The sequence below is a fragment of the Mytilus galloprovincialis genome, chromosome 10, assembly GCF_965363235.1.
Source record: "Mytilus galloprovincialis chromosome 10, xbMytGall1.hap1.1, whole genome shotgun sequence".
In the NCBI taxonomy this organism is placed as follows: domain Eukaryota; kingdom Metazoa; phylum Mollusca; class Bivalvia; order Mytilida; family Mytilidae; genus Mytilus; species Mytilus galloprovincialis.
Window position 1 is genome coordinate 76,002,038 of NC_134847.1, and position 18,800 is coordinate 76,020,837.

Genomic DNA, 18,800 nt, shown 5'->3' on the forward strand with positions numbered 1-18,800 from the left:
AAACCAAACATCTTGTCAGAGAGTGGAGATTTCAGTAAAGAATCTTTCAAAGGCTCAGCGATAGAAATGTTTTCAAGAAACTCTGCTCTTTTAGATAGGGTGCAATTAGCAATAGAACCCATTAAAAGCAACTGAGATGAACCTAAAGCTTTATCCAGTTGAAGTAAGAAGGATCGTACTTCTGCTGGAACAACCGAATCTTCGCTGTTAAGCAAATGTCCGGTTGCAGCTAGAAAATGTTCGGCTGTGCCAAGAACTTGAGAAGCACTACGAAGGAGATTCTCAGTCTTTGACCAAACAGGTTGAGTGAGACGAAGACCATCTACTGGCTTTTTTCCCAATAAAGATGACATAGATTTGTCACAACTGGGAACAAGTCTACCCAGTGAAGAATCAAAGATATCAAAATCCTTGTACTTAACCTGATCAGAAAAGGATGACATTCCAAATCCTGAGATATTGTTATTAGCAACCTTTTCACTAGCAGAATTAGCGATACCTTCATTAATAAATTGTAAAGCAAAAGTCATATGGCCAGATTCAGGAAAAGAATTGTGAGAAGTCACAGTATCCTGAGAAATACCACAGGAAGCTTCAAAAGTTGAAGAAGGTTTCTTCGGCTTGGAAGGAGAGAGAAAAGGGATATGTGCTTCATCCCTCATCAAGGTATACACCTTATCCCTAAGATCCTTCAAGGAAGGAGGATCCTCAGTCTCCTTGGTGGGAGGTTGTTGAGCTGACTTAGAAGAAGGCTCAGGGGCCGTCTTCGATACCTTGGGAGAAGAAGAACTTTCAACATCCTCATCAGTGAGGAAAGCCCTTTCATGACTCCCAGGGGAAACAGAAAGCTCGTCATCCTCCCTCTCATCACATTCTACAGACTTAGCTGGAGAAGGTTGATGAGAAGAAACTCTATTTTCCAGTAGAGTCATACGACTGGATAGAGTACTAAATTCAGCCTTGAAAGACTCACCAAAGTCTAAAAGTAACTTCTGTAAACCATCCAAAGGTGATGCATGATCAGAAACCTGAGTACCATGAGAAGAACTAGAAGCTTGAGAGTCAGGTACGGTGGTAGAAGGAGCTACTGCAGAAGTCAAAGATACTGCTACGGGTAGAGCAGGAGCTAAAGGTGGTGCAGTAACTACCCCAGAAGGGGGACCATAGAAATTGTCCCTATAAGGCCAAAAACCAGGTTGGTTTGGCATAAACCCACCATAAGGGTAAGACTGTGGCCAAGGTGGCTGAGACCATGAGGGTAAAGGTTGTGTGCCCGTGTTGGGAAGCATATACCCACAATAGGATAATGGGGGTCTAGAACCTGGCAAGTTCAAGCCCATAGCTGTACCTGGGACAGAACTAATAGTACCCGCTGAATTAACAGACCTAGATAAAGTATGAGTCACCGAAGTTGACGTAGGTACCCCCCCCAAAATGCATGGCCGAACCTTGTGAAAGGGTCGGATAGGTAGCAATACCAGACACCGTTGTCGAAACTCCGGTCAATGTACTGGTAGTTTGGGGGGGACTTAAGGGTAGTGACCCATCTAAGAGATAGTCCGAACCAGGAATACTTACATACGGACTATTCAAATTAAAGTCCATAATAAATTTTACTTTAGTCAAAAACACAAATAATTTGTTTAGAAATTTAAACAAAACAAGGGAATATATTTCCAATAAAATACACAATATATATGAAAAGCAATTAAGCTATTCAAAAAACTAAACACTTCTCTGTTGAATCTGTAAAACTTGATGTGCACGTGTGACCGATGTCGCAGATGGAAATTGAATGGAAGAATATGGGCAAACAGGGGTATATGTCCGGACCAGTGAGAGTACGTTTATTTTTAGTTGGGATTTTCCATCTGACCTATGACGCAATTGGGGTTACACTCAGAATTTATGATGGTAACGTATTTATAGCTATAAAACTTCAAACCTTACTGGTTACCGGAATGTTGGATACAACAAACCAGGTATGTTATATTAGTAGGGTGTCCAATCAACAAATTTTATCGATTTGCCTTAACGGAATAACACACGGCTATATTACAATTATAACAAAACTACAACAAAAAATCAATTAAAGGTATAAAAAACAACAAAAATATTTCCTAAAACAAAACAACGATTTTCCAATCAACTGGACTATTCAAAAAATACAAATCGACCATACAACATGCCAAAAAGAGTTTATGTTAGTGACAGTTTTCCTATTTAATGACCTGATAGTGTATTTAAAGCTACAAAACGATTAACGGCACGAGAAAGGCGTGTTTGAATCCAGGCAGAATTATCACTAAATTTGTGTTTTAAATTGCTATTTTCTTCTCACTGATTAGCATTACACGAAAGATATTTGGCACACATATGAAACATGTCTTATTGGTGTAATCAGAGTAACAGTCCCGTGAAAGTAACACGCAATAAATTTTCTTTCGTTCAAAATGTGGTAAATTTCAGCTAAAAAAATAAAATCATGAAATACTTATACTTAAATTATATAAATCTCTTAAGCTTTCGTTATATGATAAATTTAATGTTTAAGCTAAATGATAAGTATCATTTGAACAAATAACTCAGAAAGCAATAATTATAAAAAATTTTCGTGTTGAAGAAGGCCTGTATGAGGAGGTATTTTAGGGTACCCTAAGAAACCACAAAATTTTCGACGACATTCATGATTGGAAAATATAATGATTTTCCAATAATTTGCATATAACAATAGCCGTGTGTTATCCGTTAACTTAAACTCGTTAACTAGACGTCTTTTTCGATACTGGGCACCCTTCTAAATGTGCCACCCGAGAATATAAGTATAAAAACGTTAAAAATTGAATATTTTATAGGACTAGCTTGATTAGTGTGTGTCAGACAACCAGTTTTGCTCAAATGAACTTTTTACTGCACGGAAATTGGAAAAGACAAATTTATCTCTAGAGTTGTCTCCCATTTATGCCTAACAGTCACTTCACGTTACCACCACTTTAAATAAATCTTTTACCGTCGACAGTCATTCCTTCTAAAGTTTTACGGACGAAATCATGAAATGGTTGACTGTTGTGGTTTACTCTGCATCACAGAAATAAAAACCACATAGGGCAATTACCGTTGCCAGGTTCTTTTTTCAATTGGCACTGGCTACGGTTTATACATGGATTCCGAAATGTAACAATAAAAAAAATATTGTTACATTGGAGACTAATTGCCGGAATACAGGGTTGGTAAGGGTCCGATTAATTACTGATGCATCAATATTATGTGTGTCTATGGTTATATTGCGTTATCAAACTTTAAAGCTTCTATAGTTTTGTTATTTAACTCTTTTTTTTTTGAAGAAATAAGAACGGAATTACGATCACCAAATGCAAAAAAACGGATTCAACCAGTTTCAACATGTCGGCAAATGTTAAAATCAAATGCCTTCACAATTGACTTTTAAAATAAAATTTCTAAGCTATGCTGGTTGGATATTGAAATCGGAGGTGAACATACAATCAGTATGAACGGCAATAAAATTGTCTTATTACAACCACGCATGCTTTCAACAAAATATCAACATCGTAAGAGTAAATAAATATTTAAAACCTGAGGCATGACAAACATTGAACATTCTTTTAACTTCAAAAAGGGATAGTGCAGAATAGAATTGTATAGTATGCAATACAGACTTGCAGATTGCTGCCGCGATCACTCATTTCCGTCAGACTAAATCATGCTCCCAACAAAACATACTGGATTCGTAGGAAAAATGCGTCGGACTTTTAAACATGCTCCCAAAACAACATATTGGATTTGAAGAAACTGTCACTGTAAATAAAATAAAAATTGCATGCAACGAACAATACCTCTAACATAAAGCTATAAAGGAGCCCTCCTTGCAGATCAGACGGATATGAACACCCGTTATGGTAAAAAAAGTTTTTTTTATTATCTTGGAACGGTCTTCTAAAAAAAAAAGTAAAAACACAAAAATACTGAACTCCGAGGAAAATTCAAAAAGGAAAATCAAAAATCAACAGGCAAAATCAAAAGTCCAAACACATCAAACGAATGGATAACAACTGTCATATTCCTGACTTGGTACAGGCATTTTCTAATGTAGAAAATGGTGGATTGAACCTGGTTTTATAGCTAGCTAAACCTCTCACTTGTATGACAGTCGCATCAAATTCCATTACATTGTCAACGATGCATGAACAAAACAAACATACTCAATTTCAAGACTGAAAATGATTTTTCAACTTTTTGAATAAGTCTTGTTTAGTCCTGGAATTGTTTGGAGTTTTGTTATGTGTAGGTTGATTTGGACTAGTATTGATGTATATGTCTTCATGAATTTTTATATATTTATCTAAAATTTCCAGATCTCTAATCATATAATCTAGTTCCAACCTTTGTGAGAGGATAAGCGATATAAAACCAGGTTTAATCCAACATTTTTTTACATTTGAAAATGCCTGTACCAAAGTCAGGAATATGACAGTTGTCCATTCGTTCCATGTGTTTTATCATTTTTTTCCATTTGATTAGGGACTTTCTGTTTTGAATTTTCCTCTGAGCTCAGTATTTTTGTGATTTTACTTTTACTTCATTCTTTTGCTAGTATTTGTATTGTGTGCGAAATTCAACATTGTATTAACATATTATTGTTTAATTTTTTAAGACTAGGATTATATTATGTACCCTTGTGTTGATTCAATGCTAAACATATGGAAATTTTATAGAAAATCCACAGCCTTTATCCTTGTACTTTCATATTTGACAATGTGATGACTGATAGATATAGGATTATGGCATGCAGTGCTAGCATTGATTCTCTGAAAACAAGTTTATTAATGTAGTTATTGGTTAAAACAAATAAAAATATGAACCAAATCAAGTACACCTATTAGGGTGCTCTCGACTTTAGTGACTCAGCACGAGGTATTTTGGAATTTACAGGTTGGTTAGAACATTTAGTAGAAAATGAACACTAGCACATCATAGAACCAGATGCTCCGCAGAGCGTAGCTTTATACGACCGCAGAGGTTGAACCCTGAACAGTTGGGGCAAGTATGGACACAACATTCAAGCTGGATTCAGATCTAAATTTGGATTGTGATTAAATAGTGGACACAGCATAGGTTTCTGACACAGAATGAATGTGTTCTAATGAACTTAAAATTTTTGTTTTCTCTTAGAGCAATTCACTATGCTGTTGAATATTAATCCTCTCAAAAAAATGTTTGAAGAAATTTTCTTTTTTATTTATGAAATTTCAAATGAGAAAAATTGAACCCAATTTTTTTAATCACATCCCCCTTTCCCTTATTCCAAAACTAATCTCAATTAAAATTTCTAATGGAGTTTGCAACAATAACTACTCATTTAAATACATCATAAAATATTAAGATGTAAAAAAACTGCTTGTTATCACTGAATGGTAAAGATTATTTTAATTTATCAGTTGGTAGTAAAAAGTGAATATACATTGTATATTGTATATAACAAAGATTTAAATTGATTCTGGACAAAGAAAGATAACTCCAATTAAAAAAAAATCTTGCTATTGCACAATATTTTGCAATTAGATATTTCTTGCTTACTATTCTGGACAAAGAAAGATAACTCTAATTAAAAAAAAATTTGCTATTTCATAATATTGTGCAATTAGATATTTCTTGCCATTGCGCAATACTGTGCAATTGAAAAGACTTGCTATTGCACAATACTTAATATAATAATTTTGGATCCTGATTTGGACCAACTTGAAAACTGGGCCCATAATAAAAAATATAAGTACATTTTTGGATTCAGCATATCAAAAACCCCAAGATTTCAATTTTTGTTAAAATCAGACTAAGTTTAATTTTGGACCCTTTGGACTTTAGTGTAGACCAATTTGAAAACAGGACCAACCAGATGCTCCGCAGGGCGTAGCTTTATACGACCGCAGAGGTTGAACCCTGAACAGTTGGGGCAAGTATGGACACAACATTCAAGCTGGATTCAGCTCTAAATTTGGATTGTGATTAAATAGTTGACACAGCATAGGTTTCTGACACAGAATGAATGTGTTCTAATGAACTTAAAATTTTTGTTTTCTCTTAGAGCAATTCACTATGCTGTTGAATATTAATCCTCTCAAAAAAATGTTTGAAGAAATTTTCTTTTTTATTTATGAAATTTCAAATGAGAAAAATTGAACCCAATTTTTTTAATCACATTCCCCTTTCCCTTATTCCAAAACTAATCTCAATTAAAATTTCTAATGGAGTTTGCAACAATAACTACTCATTTAAATACATCATAAAATATTAAGATGTAAAAAAACTGCTTGTTATCACTGAATGGTAAAGATTATTTTAATTTATCAGTTGGTAGTAAAAAGTGAATATACATTGTATATTGTATATAACAAAGATTTAAGTTGATTCTGGACAAAGAAAGATAACTCCAATTAAAAAAAATCTTGCTATTGCACAATATTTTGCAATTAGATATTTCTTGCTTACTATTCTGGACAAAGAAAGATAACTCTAATTAAAAAAAATTTGCTATTTCACAATATTGTGCAATTAGATATTTCTTGCCATTGCGCAATACTGTGCAATTGAAAAGACTTGCTATTGCACAATACTTAATATAATAATTTTGGATCCTGATTTGGACCAACTTGAAAACTGGGCCCATAATAAAAAAATCTAAGAACATTTTTGGATTCAGCATATCAAAGAACCCCAAGATTTCAATTTTTGTTAAAATCAGACTAAGTTTAATTTTGGACCCTTTGGACTTTAGTGTAGACCAATTTGAAAACAGGACCAAAAATGAAGAATCTACATACACAGTTAGATTTGGTATATCAAAGAACCCCATTTATTCAATTTTTGATGAAATCAAACAAAGTTTAATTTTGGACCCCGATTTGGACCAACTTGAAAACTGGGCCAATAATCAAGAATCTAAGTACATTTTTAGATTCAGCATATCAAGAACCTAACTGATTCATTTTTTGTCAAAATCAAACTAAGTTTAATTTTGGACCCTTTGGACCTTAATGTAGACTAATTTGAAAACGGGACCAAAGGTTAAGAATCTACATACACAGTCATGACAGTTAGATTCGGCTTATCAAAGAACCCCAATTATTCAATTTTGATGAAATCAAACAAAGTTTAATTTTGGACCCTTTGGGCCCCTTATTCTGTTGGGACCAAAACTCCCAAAATCAATACCAACCTTCCTTTTATGGTCAAAAACCTTGTGTTTAAATTTCATAGATTTCTATTTACTTATACTAACGTTATGGAGCGAAAACCAAGAAAAATGCTTATTTGGGTCCCTTTTTGGCCCCTAATTCCTAAACTGTTGGGACCTAAACTCCCAAAATCAATACCAACCTTCCTTTTGTAGTCATTAACATTGTGTTTAAATTTCATTGATTTCTATTTACTTAAACTAAAGTTATTGTGCGAAAACCAAGAATAATGCTTATTTGGGCCCTTTTTTGGCCCCTAATTCCTTAACTGTTGAAACCAAAACTCCCAAAATCAATCCCAACCGTTCTTTTGTGGTCATAAACCTTGTGTCAAAATTTCATAGATTTCTATTAACTGAAACTAAAGTTATAGTGCGAAAACCAAGAAAATGCTTATTTGGGGCCTTTTTGGCCCCTAATTCCTAAAATGTTGGGACCAAAACTCCCAAAATCAATACCAACCTTCCTTTTGTGGTCATAAACCTTGTGTTAAAATTTCATAGATTTCCATTCACTTTTACTAAAGTTAGAGTGCGAAAACTAAAAGTATTCGGACGACGACGACGACGACGACGACGACGACGACAGCAATATACGACGAAAAATTTTTCAAATTTTGCGGTCGTATAAAAATCTAAGTACATGTTTAGATTCAGCGTATCACAGAGGCCCAATAATTCAATTTTTGTTAAAATCAACCTTAGTTTAATTTTGGACCCTTTGGACGTTAATGTAAACCAATTTTAAAACGGGACCAAAAATTAAGAATCTACATACACAGTTAGATTTGGCATATCAAAGAACCCCAATTATTCAATTTTTGATGAAATCAAACAAAGTTTAATTTTGGACCCCGATTTGGACCAACTTGAAAACTGGGCCCATAATAAAAAATCTAAGTACATTTTTAGATTCAGCATATCAAAGAACCCCAAGGATTCAATTTTTGTTAAAATCAAACTAAGTTTAATTTTGGACCCTTTGGACCTTAATGTAGACCAATTTGAAAACGGGACCAAAAATTAAGAATCTACATACACAGTTAGATTCGGCATATCAAAGAACCCCAATTATTCAATTTTTGATAAAATCAAACAAAGTTTAAATCTGGACCCTTTGGGCCCTTTATTCCTAAACTGTTGGGACCAAAACTCCCAAAATCAATACCAACCTTCCTTCTATGGTCATAAACCTTGTGTTTAAATTTCATAGATTTCTATTTACTTATACTAAAGTTCTGGTGCGAAAACCAAAAAAAATGCTTATTTGGGTCCCTTTTTGGCCCCCAATTCCTAAACTATTGGGACCTAAACTCCCAAAATCAATACCAACCTTCCTTTTGTGGTCATAAACATTGTGTTTAAATTTCATTGATTTCTGTTTACTTAAACTAAAGTTATTGTGCGAAAACCAAGAATAATGCTTATTTGGGCCCTTTTTTGGCCCCTAATTCCTAAACTGTTGAAACCAAAACTCCCAAAATCAATCCCAACCTTTCTTTTGTGGTCATAAACCTTATGTCAAAATTTCATAGATTTCTATTTACTTAAACTAAAGTTATAGTGCGAAAACCAAGAAAATGCTTATTTGGGGCCTTTTTGGCCCCTAATTCCTAAAATGTTGGGACCAAAACTCCCAAAATCAATCCCAACCTTCCTTTTGTGGTCATAAACCTAGTGTTAAAATTTCAAAGATTTCCATTCACTTTTACTAAAGTTAGAGTGCGAAAACTAAAAGTATTCGGACGACGACGACGACGACGACGACGACGACGACGCCAACGTGATAGCAATATACGACGAAAATTTTTTCAAATTTTGCGGTCGTATAAAAAGCAAGTGAGTAATCTATGTTCCAAATTTTCTAACGAAAATCTCTGTATTAAAGTCTGTGGATTTTCTATAAAAATCTTGGTTTATTTGCCACACAGTACTCCTTTTCTAGTAAATGCAATGAAACATTAAATAATTATGCTTTCCATCAAGTTTCCGTTTAGTATATGTACTATATGGCCTATCTCTATTATTCATTATATCTGTAGTTTTGATACAATTGAAGTTTGAAAAATTCGTACAAAAATGGCTACAGAAGGGCTCATAAACCTTAAGTATATGTTTTTATATTCCACCAAAAGCGCATTAGAACTTCAGTTGTTTATTTAACTTATGCAGAATCAAAATATATTTTTCTTATCTCATCTTCCTCTAATTTTTTAATGAAGCTCTGATTTCTGTTTCCAGAGAAAGAAGCGGGGAAAAGCATTACATAATCATTGTGTGTTGGCGAATAAAAGTACATTCTGTAAAACAGTTGATTGAAGGATGGATGTGAAAATTCTTCACATGGTTATGCATGACTTAATCATTTCAAAGGACAGATGGACTGAATAAAAGGTTAAGCAGTATTTCTCCTTCGTGGCGACGACATGAAAAAACAGATACATTTTCATATTTTTTTATTTTTCTCTTTTTTAATTGAAAAATGGTTGCACCAGAACCATTTTGTTGCAGTAGGTCGGTTTCCATTTAACAACAATAAATAATCATTCTTGTTAACAAGTGAAAAAAATAATAATAGAAAAATATCACACAATATTTTGGGTCTAGACAAAGAACATATAAAATGCTGCTATAAGAATGCCCACAAGGAGCAAGATCTATGTTAGGAAAAGGGTCCAATAATCCTCGTCGTTGTATTGGATTCTGAGATTGGAACATTATATCACTCATGACTAGCCCATTAATAACACACTATGGATGAAAAACAGTATGGAGGGACTAAAGTTCGTTTTCTTTACAAGGATTTCTCCTTCTTAATGATCTCTTCTACTCCTTTTCTCATTTCCTGGATGGCTTCATATTCAGTGAGACCCAAACGACGTTTGTTGGAAATGTCAAATACACCACCTACACTTTCTGTGTGTTCACCGTGGATACCTGCAGTAAAAAAAAATAATTAATTCATGATCCAACAAAAATGCAACCAAAAAATGAAGGATAATGAATCCTGATAGTTGTTTTGCTTAATTAATGTTCTTTCTTAGTTTTGATATGAGTGACAGTTTTTTTTTTATATTTTGGAACAAAACCTTTTATATTTTGGAACAAAACCTTTTATATTTTGGAACAAAACCTAAGATCAAGGTGGTGTGCTAATATATCAATGAAATTGAGTGTGGTCTCAAAACAGTAAAATCAAGTTAGACTTTTTTTTATCTTCCACACAAAGATTTTATAATCTCGATATGTTTTGGTGCAAGCTTGTCATGTATTGAAAATAAACAAGAATCAATTTTTCGTCTGAAGTGTCAAATTAAGATAACCATGGCAACAGAAAAAGATAGACCAATCAATATAAATGTGGGCTTCCATATTTAAGTATAGGTATGTATCATCCATTAAGTTATCAAACCTACCTCTGGGTTGGAGATTGAGTTTTTCACAGAATTCTTTAAACTCTGGTAACTTTGAGAGTTTTGGAATTCTAATGTGTACACTGGCTCTGCATGTTGTTCCTAAGTTAGTTGGACAGAAGGTCAAGTAACCATAACCATCCTTCTTTGCAAAGGTCAGCTTCTTTTCTAATTCTTGAATGCCCTGAAAAACAATACATATTTGATTATTTGATTTTTTTAGAGAGACAAAAAAAATAAACACCCAGACACCCATTATAGATATACTGGCACATTATGTAAACTACTTCTTTTAAAAGAAATGTCAATAGATTTCAATAAGAATGTTTTTGAAAGTTAACTGAATACTTATTGCATATCATGAATTTTTAATAATATGTGGCTACTAACGTTTTAAACTAACTTGGATCATTTTGTCATTTTATCCCCTGGTTTTAACACTTCTAAATATAGGACTGCATGAACACTTACGCTGACTAATCGTTTGTAAACTTCACCGAGGTTACCACCCATCTGCATGGAAATGAAACGTAAATGGTCCTCCTCGTTAACCCACACTAAGAATGTTTTCTTGGGGTTGTGGAAGATACCTCTACCAATAGGCCAGTCTGCATAGCCTCCAGCATCACCCAACATTCTGAAACATAATTACATCATTAAGTACTCATTAACATTACATAAAAAACTTAATTATGCAATCAATGCTTGTTTGGTTGTATTTTTTTTCCATTTGCGATTGAATGAATGAATAGAAAACAAATTATTCAAATAGATTTTTTTGACATTTTATTTAAGAGAAAATGTATTTTATATAGCTAATTTTAGTGTAAATACTGTATATACTTTTTAGATAGTCTCTCATAACTCTTTTTAGAGTGGCTCTTGTATGTCTTATGATTTTGTTTTATCAACTGTTTGTATGTTTTATATAATGAAGAGGTGAGACTTAAATAAAATATTGTCTTGTCTTGTCGTCATAACCCAAGACCGAAGCTGTAAAAGGTAACAAATATATTTGTAAATCATGTTATCAAATTATCCACTTAAAATTGGGTACCAATTCCGAAGCCCCAAATGTATATCCACTATTGACAGGTTTCAGAACGTCCATACACTAGGTCACTGATCTGCACGATTTCACAATCCATATCATTTACATGGTAATCAGAAACGTAGACAGAATCTGCTTTTACCAGCAGTTAAATCAATAGTTTATTTATGAATTGAATGACTGCTATAAATCAAATGACAATTCAGTAACCTACCTGTCGTCATTTTTAAACAGAAAGTGATCATCAATAAGTTGTTGTTCGTCGGTCTTTGACATGCCTTCTAGACGGTACATTTTGCCGGCCAGCTCACCTGGGAGTGTAGCACAAGCTTCCTCAGTCTTTTTCAACATATCAATTCTTGCCTAAAGGGTAAAGAAGTGATATTGAAATACAGAAAAAGTAAAGGAATAAATTTTTTGCGACATTTAGTTACACGTTCTAGCTTCATGATTATGTACCTCGTTTTTTTCAATGCCGAACATGCGAATTTTATATAATAAAAAAAGCACAAGTCTTTCGTAATGATGTTATACGAGCCTAAACTCAGCCCGGTTATATTAACACAATCGGTGCCATTGGGAATACAACTCAAAGTTAAGAAAACTTATTCCATCTACTCACATTTGGTTTTGACAGCTTTAAATGAAAACTTACCTCTTTGTTTGAGCATGGAGGGAATGAGTAACCATCGTGACTTCTGCCGACACGGACTCTGGTGGATACGATCATTTCACCGCTGGGGTCGATATCTCCGAAGTCAAGTTTTGAGATGTCTCCAAAGTCGGGTTTTGGATGGTTAATGGTGTCAACCTTGTGGTACATCTTGATGACGGCATCGAACAATGGTTTAAATGTGGTGTATGCCTCTGGATCACATGCATACAGTCCGACCCCGCTGTCCAAATTCTTGGCTCCTGTAAATACATGAAATATTTAATGAATTTCCAATTTATTGATTGATTAATTGACTGATGCTTGTTTAAAGCCACCTTCAGCGCGGTTGTGCTATTTCGTGGCGATCAGTTTTTATTTGTGGGGGAAGTCGGAATGACTTGCGAGAATCGCCTATTTCGGCAGAAAATTTCAATCAAAGTCTATATAAAAGTTTAAGATCGAAGTCGAGCGAACCTGTTCCTTACGTCGGGTTCAGACTAGTGATGTTTGGACACCCAAACCCCCCCCCCCTCCCCATTGTTAACAGACTAGTGATATAGCTGTTTGTCTGCTTAAACTCCTCGGCCACCGTTGCCCCTAAAAATCAGAAGACCCATTCATTATAGTTTGTTCACAATTTTTTGAAAATGTAAATGTGTTATTGTGAAGTCAGAAAGTTACGAGGTTAAAGTTTTTGACTAAGGCAAGTGTTCATGCACGTGCATTGTTGTATATTTGACAACAGGACAGTAATAGAAGTTTCTCAGAGTGGTGCAAACTCGTCTGATGAAATAGATTAGTTATTCATAGGTTTCCAATAATTGACATCTATCAACAGTATAGTTCACATTATTCTCGTTCTGAAATGCATGAACAAAATTTGCCAATAAATATATATGTTTATATAATGTAAACGAATACACAAACAGAAATGTCAAATAGCTCATACCAAAAGTCAGAAAAAGATGACATCTTTCTATCTAGCCTTGTCCTGAACATGTATGAAATATTTGCCACTGGACGTTAAGCAACCAACAATCAATCAATACTTATAATTATGTATGTAGCTAGCACTGATTTAATATATATCTTTTTTTTTAATAAAACCTTTATCTATGTAGGATTGATAAATTGATAATTGCTTGACGTCCAGTGGCAAATATTCCATTCATGTTCAGGACGAGTCTAGAGAGGAAGATGTCATCGTTTTCTGGCTTTAGATGCAAGCAATTTGGTATTTCTATTTGTGTATTCTTTTTAAATGATATAGACATATAGGAGGGGGAGGACAGGGGTAAGGGAGACAGGGAGAAAGGGGTTGGGAGAAAGGAGAAAGGGGGTAGGAGAAAGGAGAGGAAGGCTCGGAGAAAGGAGAGGGAGGCTCAGAGAAAGGAGAAAAAGTTGAAGAAAGGAGAAAAACTAAAATCTCTCCTTTTAAAAAATGATCTAATATTTCAAGAAAAAATATCTCAAAAGGAGATGTTTTATTCTAATAGGAGAAAGGAGAACGGGGGTAAGAGAAAGGAGAAGAGGGGTGGGAGAAGGGACCCCCTGTCCTCCCCCCCCTCATATAGTATATTTAAATGTGCCTATGTTTATTGGCTAAACGTTATGGCATACATCAAATCATAACCTTGCTTTGATTGCCTCCCCTAACAAATACAATGTTTGTGAAAAATAAGTGGGGTTACTTCGTGCAGCAGATCAAGTAGAAAACATCTCGAACACCTGTGATATTTACAAATTAAATGGTCGTTTTGGAATAAAAAAAAGTTATTCGGCCGGTGGTTTCGTTTCGAGGTTTCTTTCAAAAACAAAATGATGCATTCCACGTGTCAATCGCTTCATTGCATCTTCAGCACCACCCTTTTTTTTTAACATTTTTCTTATTTCCACATTGTTAGATAATCAATAGTAAAAAAACAAGAGCTAAAAGGACAATGACGGATGCCGGTTGGACGTAGAGGTCGTTCATCTCTTCGACCATACACTTTCGAGCATACACTACAAAACATCACTTTTTGTCACAAGATCAAAGACAGATTTTCGACTCGCAACGCTCAGTCTAATTTTCACAATAACGAAGGTTTATGCCTCCTTTTGATGGGGCATAGTTTACAATTGTGTAATTGTTCCAACAAAAACAACAACCCTCCCCTCCCCCTCCTCCTACCCCCCCCCCCCAAAAAAAAAAATAACCAAACATTCACTCTTTTTCCTCTCAAAACTTACAATTTGTGTGTACATTATTTTCTAAATAGAGAAAGAGAGTTTTGCATTATGAATATAGGTAAAATAAAGTATGTCCTTGAATGTGCCCCTCAAGGTGATAACTCTCAATAAAGTAATAATAATTAAAATATATATCGTAATGAAGAATATATACAAAAATTAAAATGCTCTTGTTCTTTTGTTGTTAATTTTAAACAATTATAGACATTTTTGTAAAATTTTCTTTCCTGATGAAAGACTGGCCCATTGTTTCATGTTTGACATAACTTTCGCCGGTTTTTAAATAGCCTTCAAATTTTAAATAGTCTATCGAACATTATTGGTCGATAATGCTACTTGTCCCTTCGTATGTATAATGTATCATGGCAACTTAGCTAGCTTTCAGTGAAAAATGAACTAATTGAAAAAAATGAAATGATAAAATGTCTTACCTGAACGAATGCAGTCTGCTAAAGTTCCATTTAGTGAAGTTTTCTTATCCTTCAATTGATCAAACAATTCCTGTGTTAAACATTGTTTAAGTAGAGATTTGCATTCATCTGGATATTTGGCTCCACTCAATTTCTTCCACAATTCGGCGAGGTCGGACATTTTTTCTTGCTGAGGTTGTTTCTGCTGTTCCAACTGATTACAATAATTTTTATACATTATATATAGCAGTTGCCCTGGATTTCCTGTGCAGATCGTGCGACACCGATTGGCTGGCTTTACTCAAGTATTTCGATCGTTTCGGTGGTGTACACGGTCGTGTGTATATAAACGCCGTTAGTAACGTTCACCTTTTATATGAGAACTGGAGACGTGCCCATTCAAATCGAACCGAGGATTATTTTTAAATTATCAATTGCAATGATTTTTGGATTTTAAAAACCCTATCGTCTGAGTTTAAATGCGACAATTTATGGATTTGGTGTATATTGAAAAAATAATATATATATCGATACTAAGTATGTGTAAAAATGGATTTTAATTAATTGAAAATTTATTTGCTTGTTTACAAAAGCGATCAAAAGCATATGATTTGTATAAATATTTCAAAAAGATCTGATATTACAAGTGATAGGTATTGATCTTTTGTATACATGTCTACATATGGTTTATGTTATAGGCGAAATCAATAGATATTATAGGATTTTATGCTTTTGAATTATTCAAAATGGTTGGCGTTAAAAAAAATATTTCATTAACCGAACACAGCACTACAAAGCATCGACAGTTTTCAATAAAAGTGAGATTACGTGAGCGTTGAAGTTTATCTTGAAAAAAGTTGAAAGAGTTTGCATCCAGACCCTCAAATAATTTATTATTTCGAAATACACTTACATTTTTTCATCATGTTTCACCTGAACTCTAGCCGACCTTTGGTATGTCAATATTTTAATCAAGGTGTACACCACACAGTATACGTTTGAATGTCAAGTTACACACAAACGTTTACTAGTTATTATTTCACAATTTCACAATTTTTTTTGGTTTTATTGTGGCCTCCAAAGTAAAGGTAAAAAGTAGTAAATTGTAATTCTCAAACACTAAAGGTCAAACACCGGGATATATATAAAGGGTAAAATATGCTTAAAATTATGGCTAAATAGACCAACCATATAGATCCATATACACAAGGAAGCACAAAAAACAAACATGATTTAGATTGAGGCGCGAATCCAGGATTCTGAAAAGAGGGGGACGTTAGAAAGCTACCGTTTGGAGTGATGCTTGTAAAAAGTTTAACCATTTATCATATATATATATATATAGGTCTCCATAAAAGGGACCTAGGCCCTGAGCCTAGGCCTATATCGACTTCTGTGTCTCCTTTAAAAATTGATGTAGGGAGGAGGTAATTCTATTTAATGATCGTACTGGAATAAAAGGTCTGAATCAGATTAAAAATAACAATAATTGCACTTTTTTCATTGGAGAATATGATAATTCGGTTCTAAAACAAGACGTAATAATCGAAAATTAAAGGAAAGTACATTTCCAAACTCAAGTGTGTGTTTTCGTTTGGTTGCTGTCTCAATTGCAACCAAAATTGACCACAATGTAGGGTTGCTATTGCCGGTTTCCGCTAAACGACCGCCGAATATCCACCAATCAAAACTCTAAAGCTCCATTCCTTGTAGACTCAAATCAAATGCAAGTAATGTCTGATATATATATTCAATTAACCGTTTTAGATTATAAAAATCTTAAAAAGACAAAAATGTTGTGTATGTTTCGATTAACTACTATAAAAGTTTGACAAAATCGTCAGATGGTTCAATAACTAAGAATTAGATAATGGTTTGAATAACGATTTTAGCCATTCATGTTGCGTTCTTTGATATCATCTTGAAAACAATAATAGAAAGAGAGAAACTTGGAATAGCGCAAAATTAATGATTGGAAGAAACGCCGATCTTTACGAGATTTATTTTTGATTAAACGTGTTTTACTTTTTCTCAATTGAACGGTGTTATAGATAGAGTCTTTACCCAGCAAACATGATTGTTCAGTCAAAAAATGAAAACAACACGTTATACATTTCATGCGTCCGAAGTGGTTACTGGATTTACCTTCTTATCATCAGGAACGAGTAGAGCCGACAGCTAACAATTTTTCCATACAACAAATATTGTTGACCTATTGCATTTAGTAATTGAAAAAAAAAACACCTCAAAAACTGAACTTTGACCACTGAACCATGAAAATGAGACCAAAGTCAGATGTCACCTACCAGCTAGACATGTACACCTTACAATCATTCCATACACCAAATGTAGTAGACACATTGCATATACAGTATAAGAAAAAAAAGACAAAAAAGACAAAAACTTAACTATAACCACTGAGCCATGAAAATGAGGTCAAAGTCAGATGACACATGCCAGTTAAACCCTGCTAATCAGTAATAGTAAGTAAATGCAAAATGTATTGTTGGCCCTTGACCTATATACTTACTCTTCTAAGACAGACAGCAAAAATCCTAAAATATCCCTGGTCCTGAAGTTTGCCTTTTTACTTATGATATCCTGGATATGTACCTCCAAGGGACATAACTCTATCTCTATGGTCAAGAGATTCTTCAGACGACCTAGTTGAGGTGGTAGCTATAATAGATAGCAAGGTCTAATAGAAGAATAACTAACCTATATTTGCATATGATGAAGTCATTCAAACAATGCATGAACACAAAAACTATCTTTTTTTTTAGAAATTGTAACAATATAAACTTTTCTCTCATTTCTTTTCAAAAGAAGGGTGCAAAAAATGGCTTTATGTAGCCTTCTTGTTACTGAAAAGAAAGGTTAAACATGACACCTTACAGTCCTGCCATACACCGAATATACTAGACCTATTGCTTATAGTATCTGAGATATGGACTTAACCACCAAAACTTAACCTTGTTCACTGATACATGAAATGAGTTCGAGGCCAAGTGAAACTGTGACTGTCTGACGGGCATGAGGACCTTGCAAGGTACGCACATACCAAACATAGTTATCCTATTACTTATAATAAGAGAGAAATTAACATTACAAAAAATCTTTTTTTCAAGTAGTCACTGAACCATGAAAATGGGGGTCAAGGACATTGGACATGTGACTTACGGAAACTTCGTAACATGAGGCATATATATACAAGCTTCCAGGTCTTCCACCTTCTAAAATATAAAGCCGCAACCCGGAATTATCATGGCTGCTTACTATACTATACAGATTTAACTCATTGTTGAAGGCCGTACGGTGATATGTGATTATTTACATCCTCATCCTTATGTCTTTTGAAAATCATACTCATTCGCTAAAAATAGGTTAGGTTCATTCATAAAACCACTTTGTTCTAAAGCACGCAAAGAAAAGTGTGTAATTGTTTGTAAACAACCTTCAGCATTAATGCTGACTGACAGAGAATTCCAAGTTTGGCGAGACAAGCATCAGCAACAGTGCTAGGTTACATCTTTGTAAATCTGATGTAAGCCATGTGTTTCAATATTTATGCCAAAGTTGTTCTATTTCATCTGTTTAATTAGTTTTGCATAAAATATAAAAGGTAAATAAAGTTACATGGATCGTGTTATCAAATATTAATGAAATCCTGTTAATTTTCACAAGCGTTAAACATGGCAACTAGCATGTTGAATGTGCAACTTGTATTACAAATAACAGGGACACAAAATAGTGACATGCAATAGCATTTCGTGACATTTATTTTAGGGGG

The 18,800-nt window shown here is 34.1% G+C and overlaps 1 protein-coding gene across 1 annotated transcript; it reads right to left on the minus strand.

The window, feature by feature from the left end:
• Nucleotides 1–9,688: 9,688 nt before the first annotated feature.
• Nucleotides 9,689–15,351, minus strand: LOC143048405 (arginine kinase-like). The gene is made up of 6 exons (XM_076222084.1): nt 15,032–15,351; nt 12,369–12,628; nt 11,928–12,076; nt 11,134–11,299; nt 10,666–10,846; nt 9,689–10,186 (listed from the first exon to the last, which is right to left on the minus strand). Exons 1-6 carry the CDS (start codon nt 15,246–15,248, stop codon nt 10,044–10,046), a joined length of 1,116 nt encoding a protein of 371 aa, XP_076078199.1. The 5' UTR covers nt 15,249–15,351; the 3' UTR covers nt 9,689–10,043.
• Between the last annotated feature and the right edge of the window lie 3,449 nt (nt 15,352–18,800).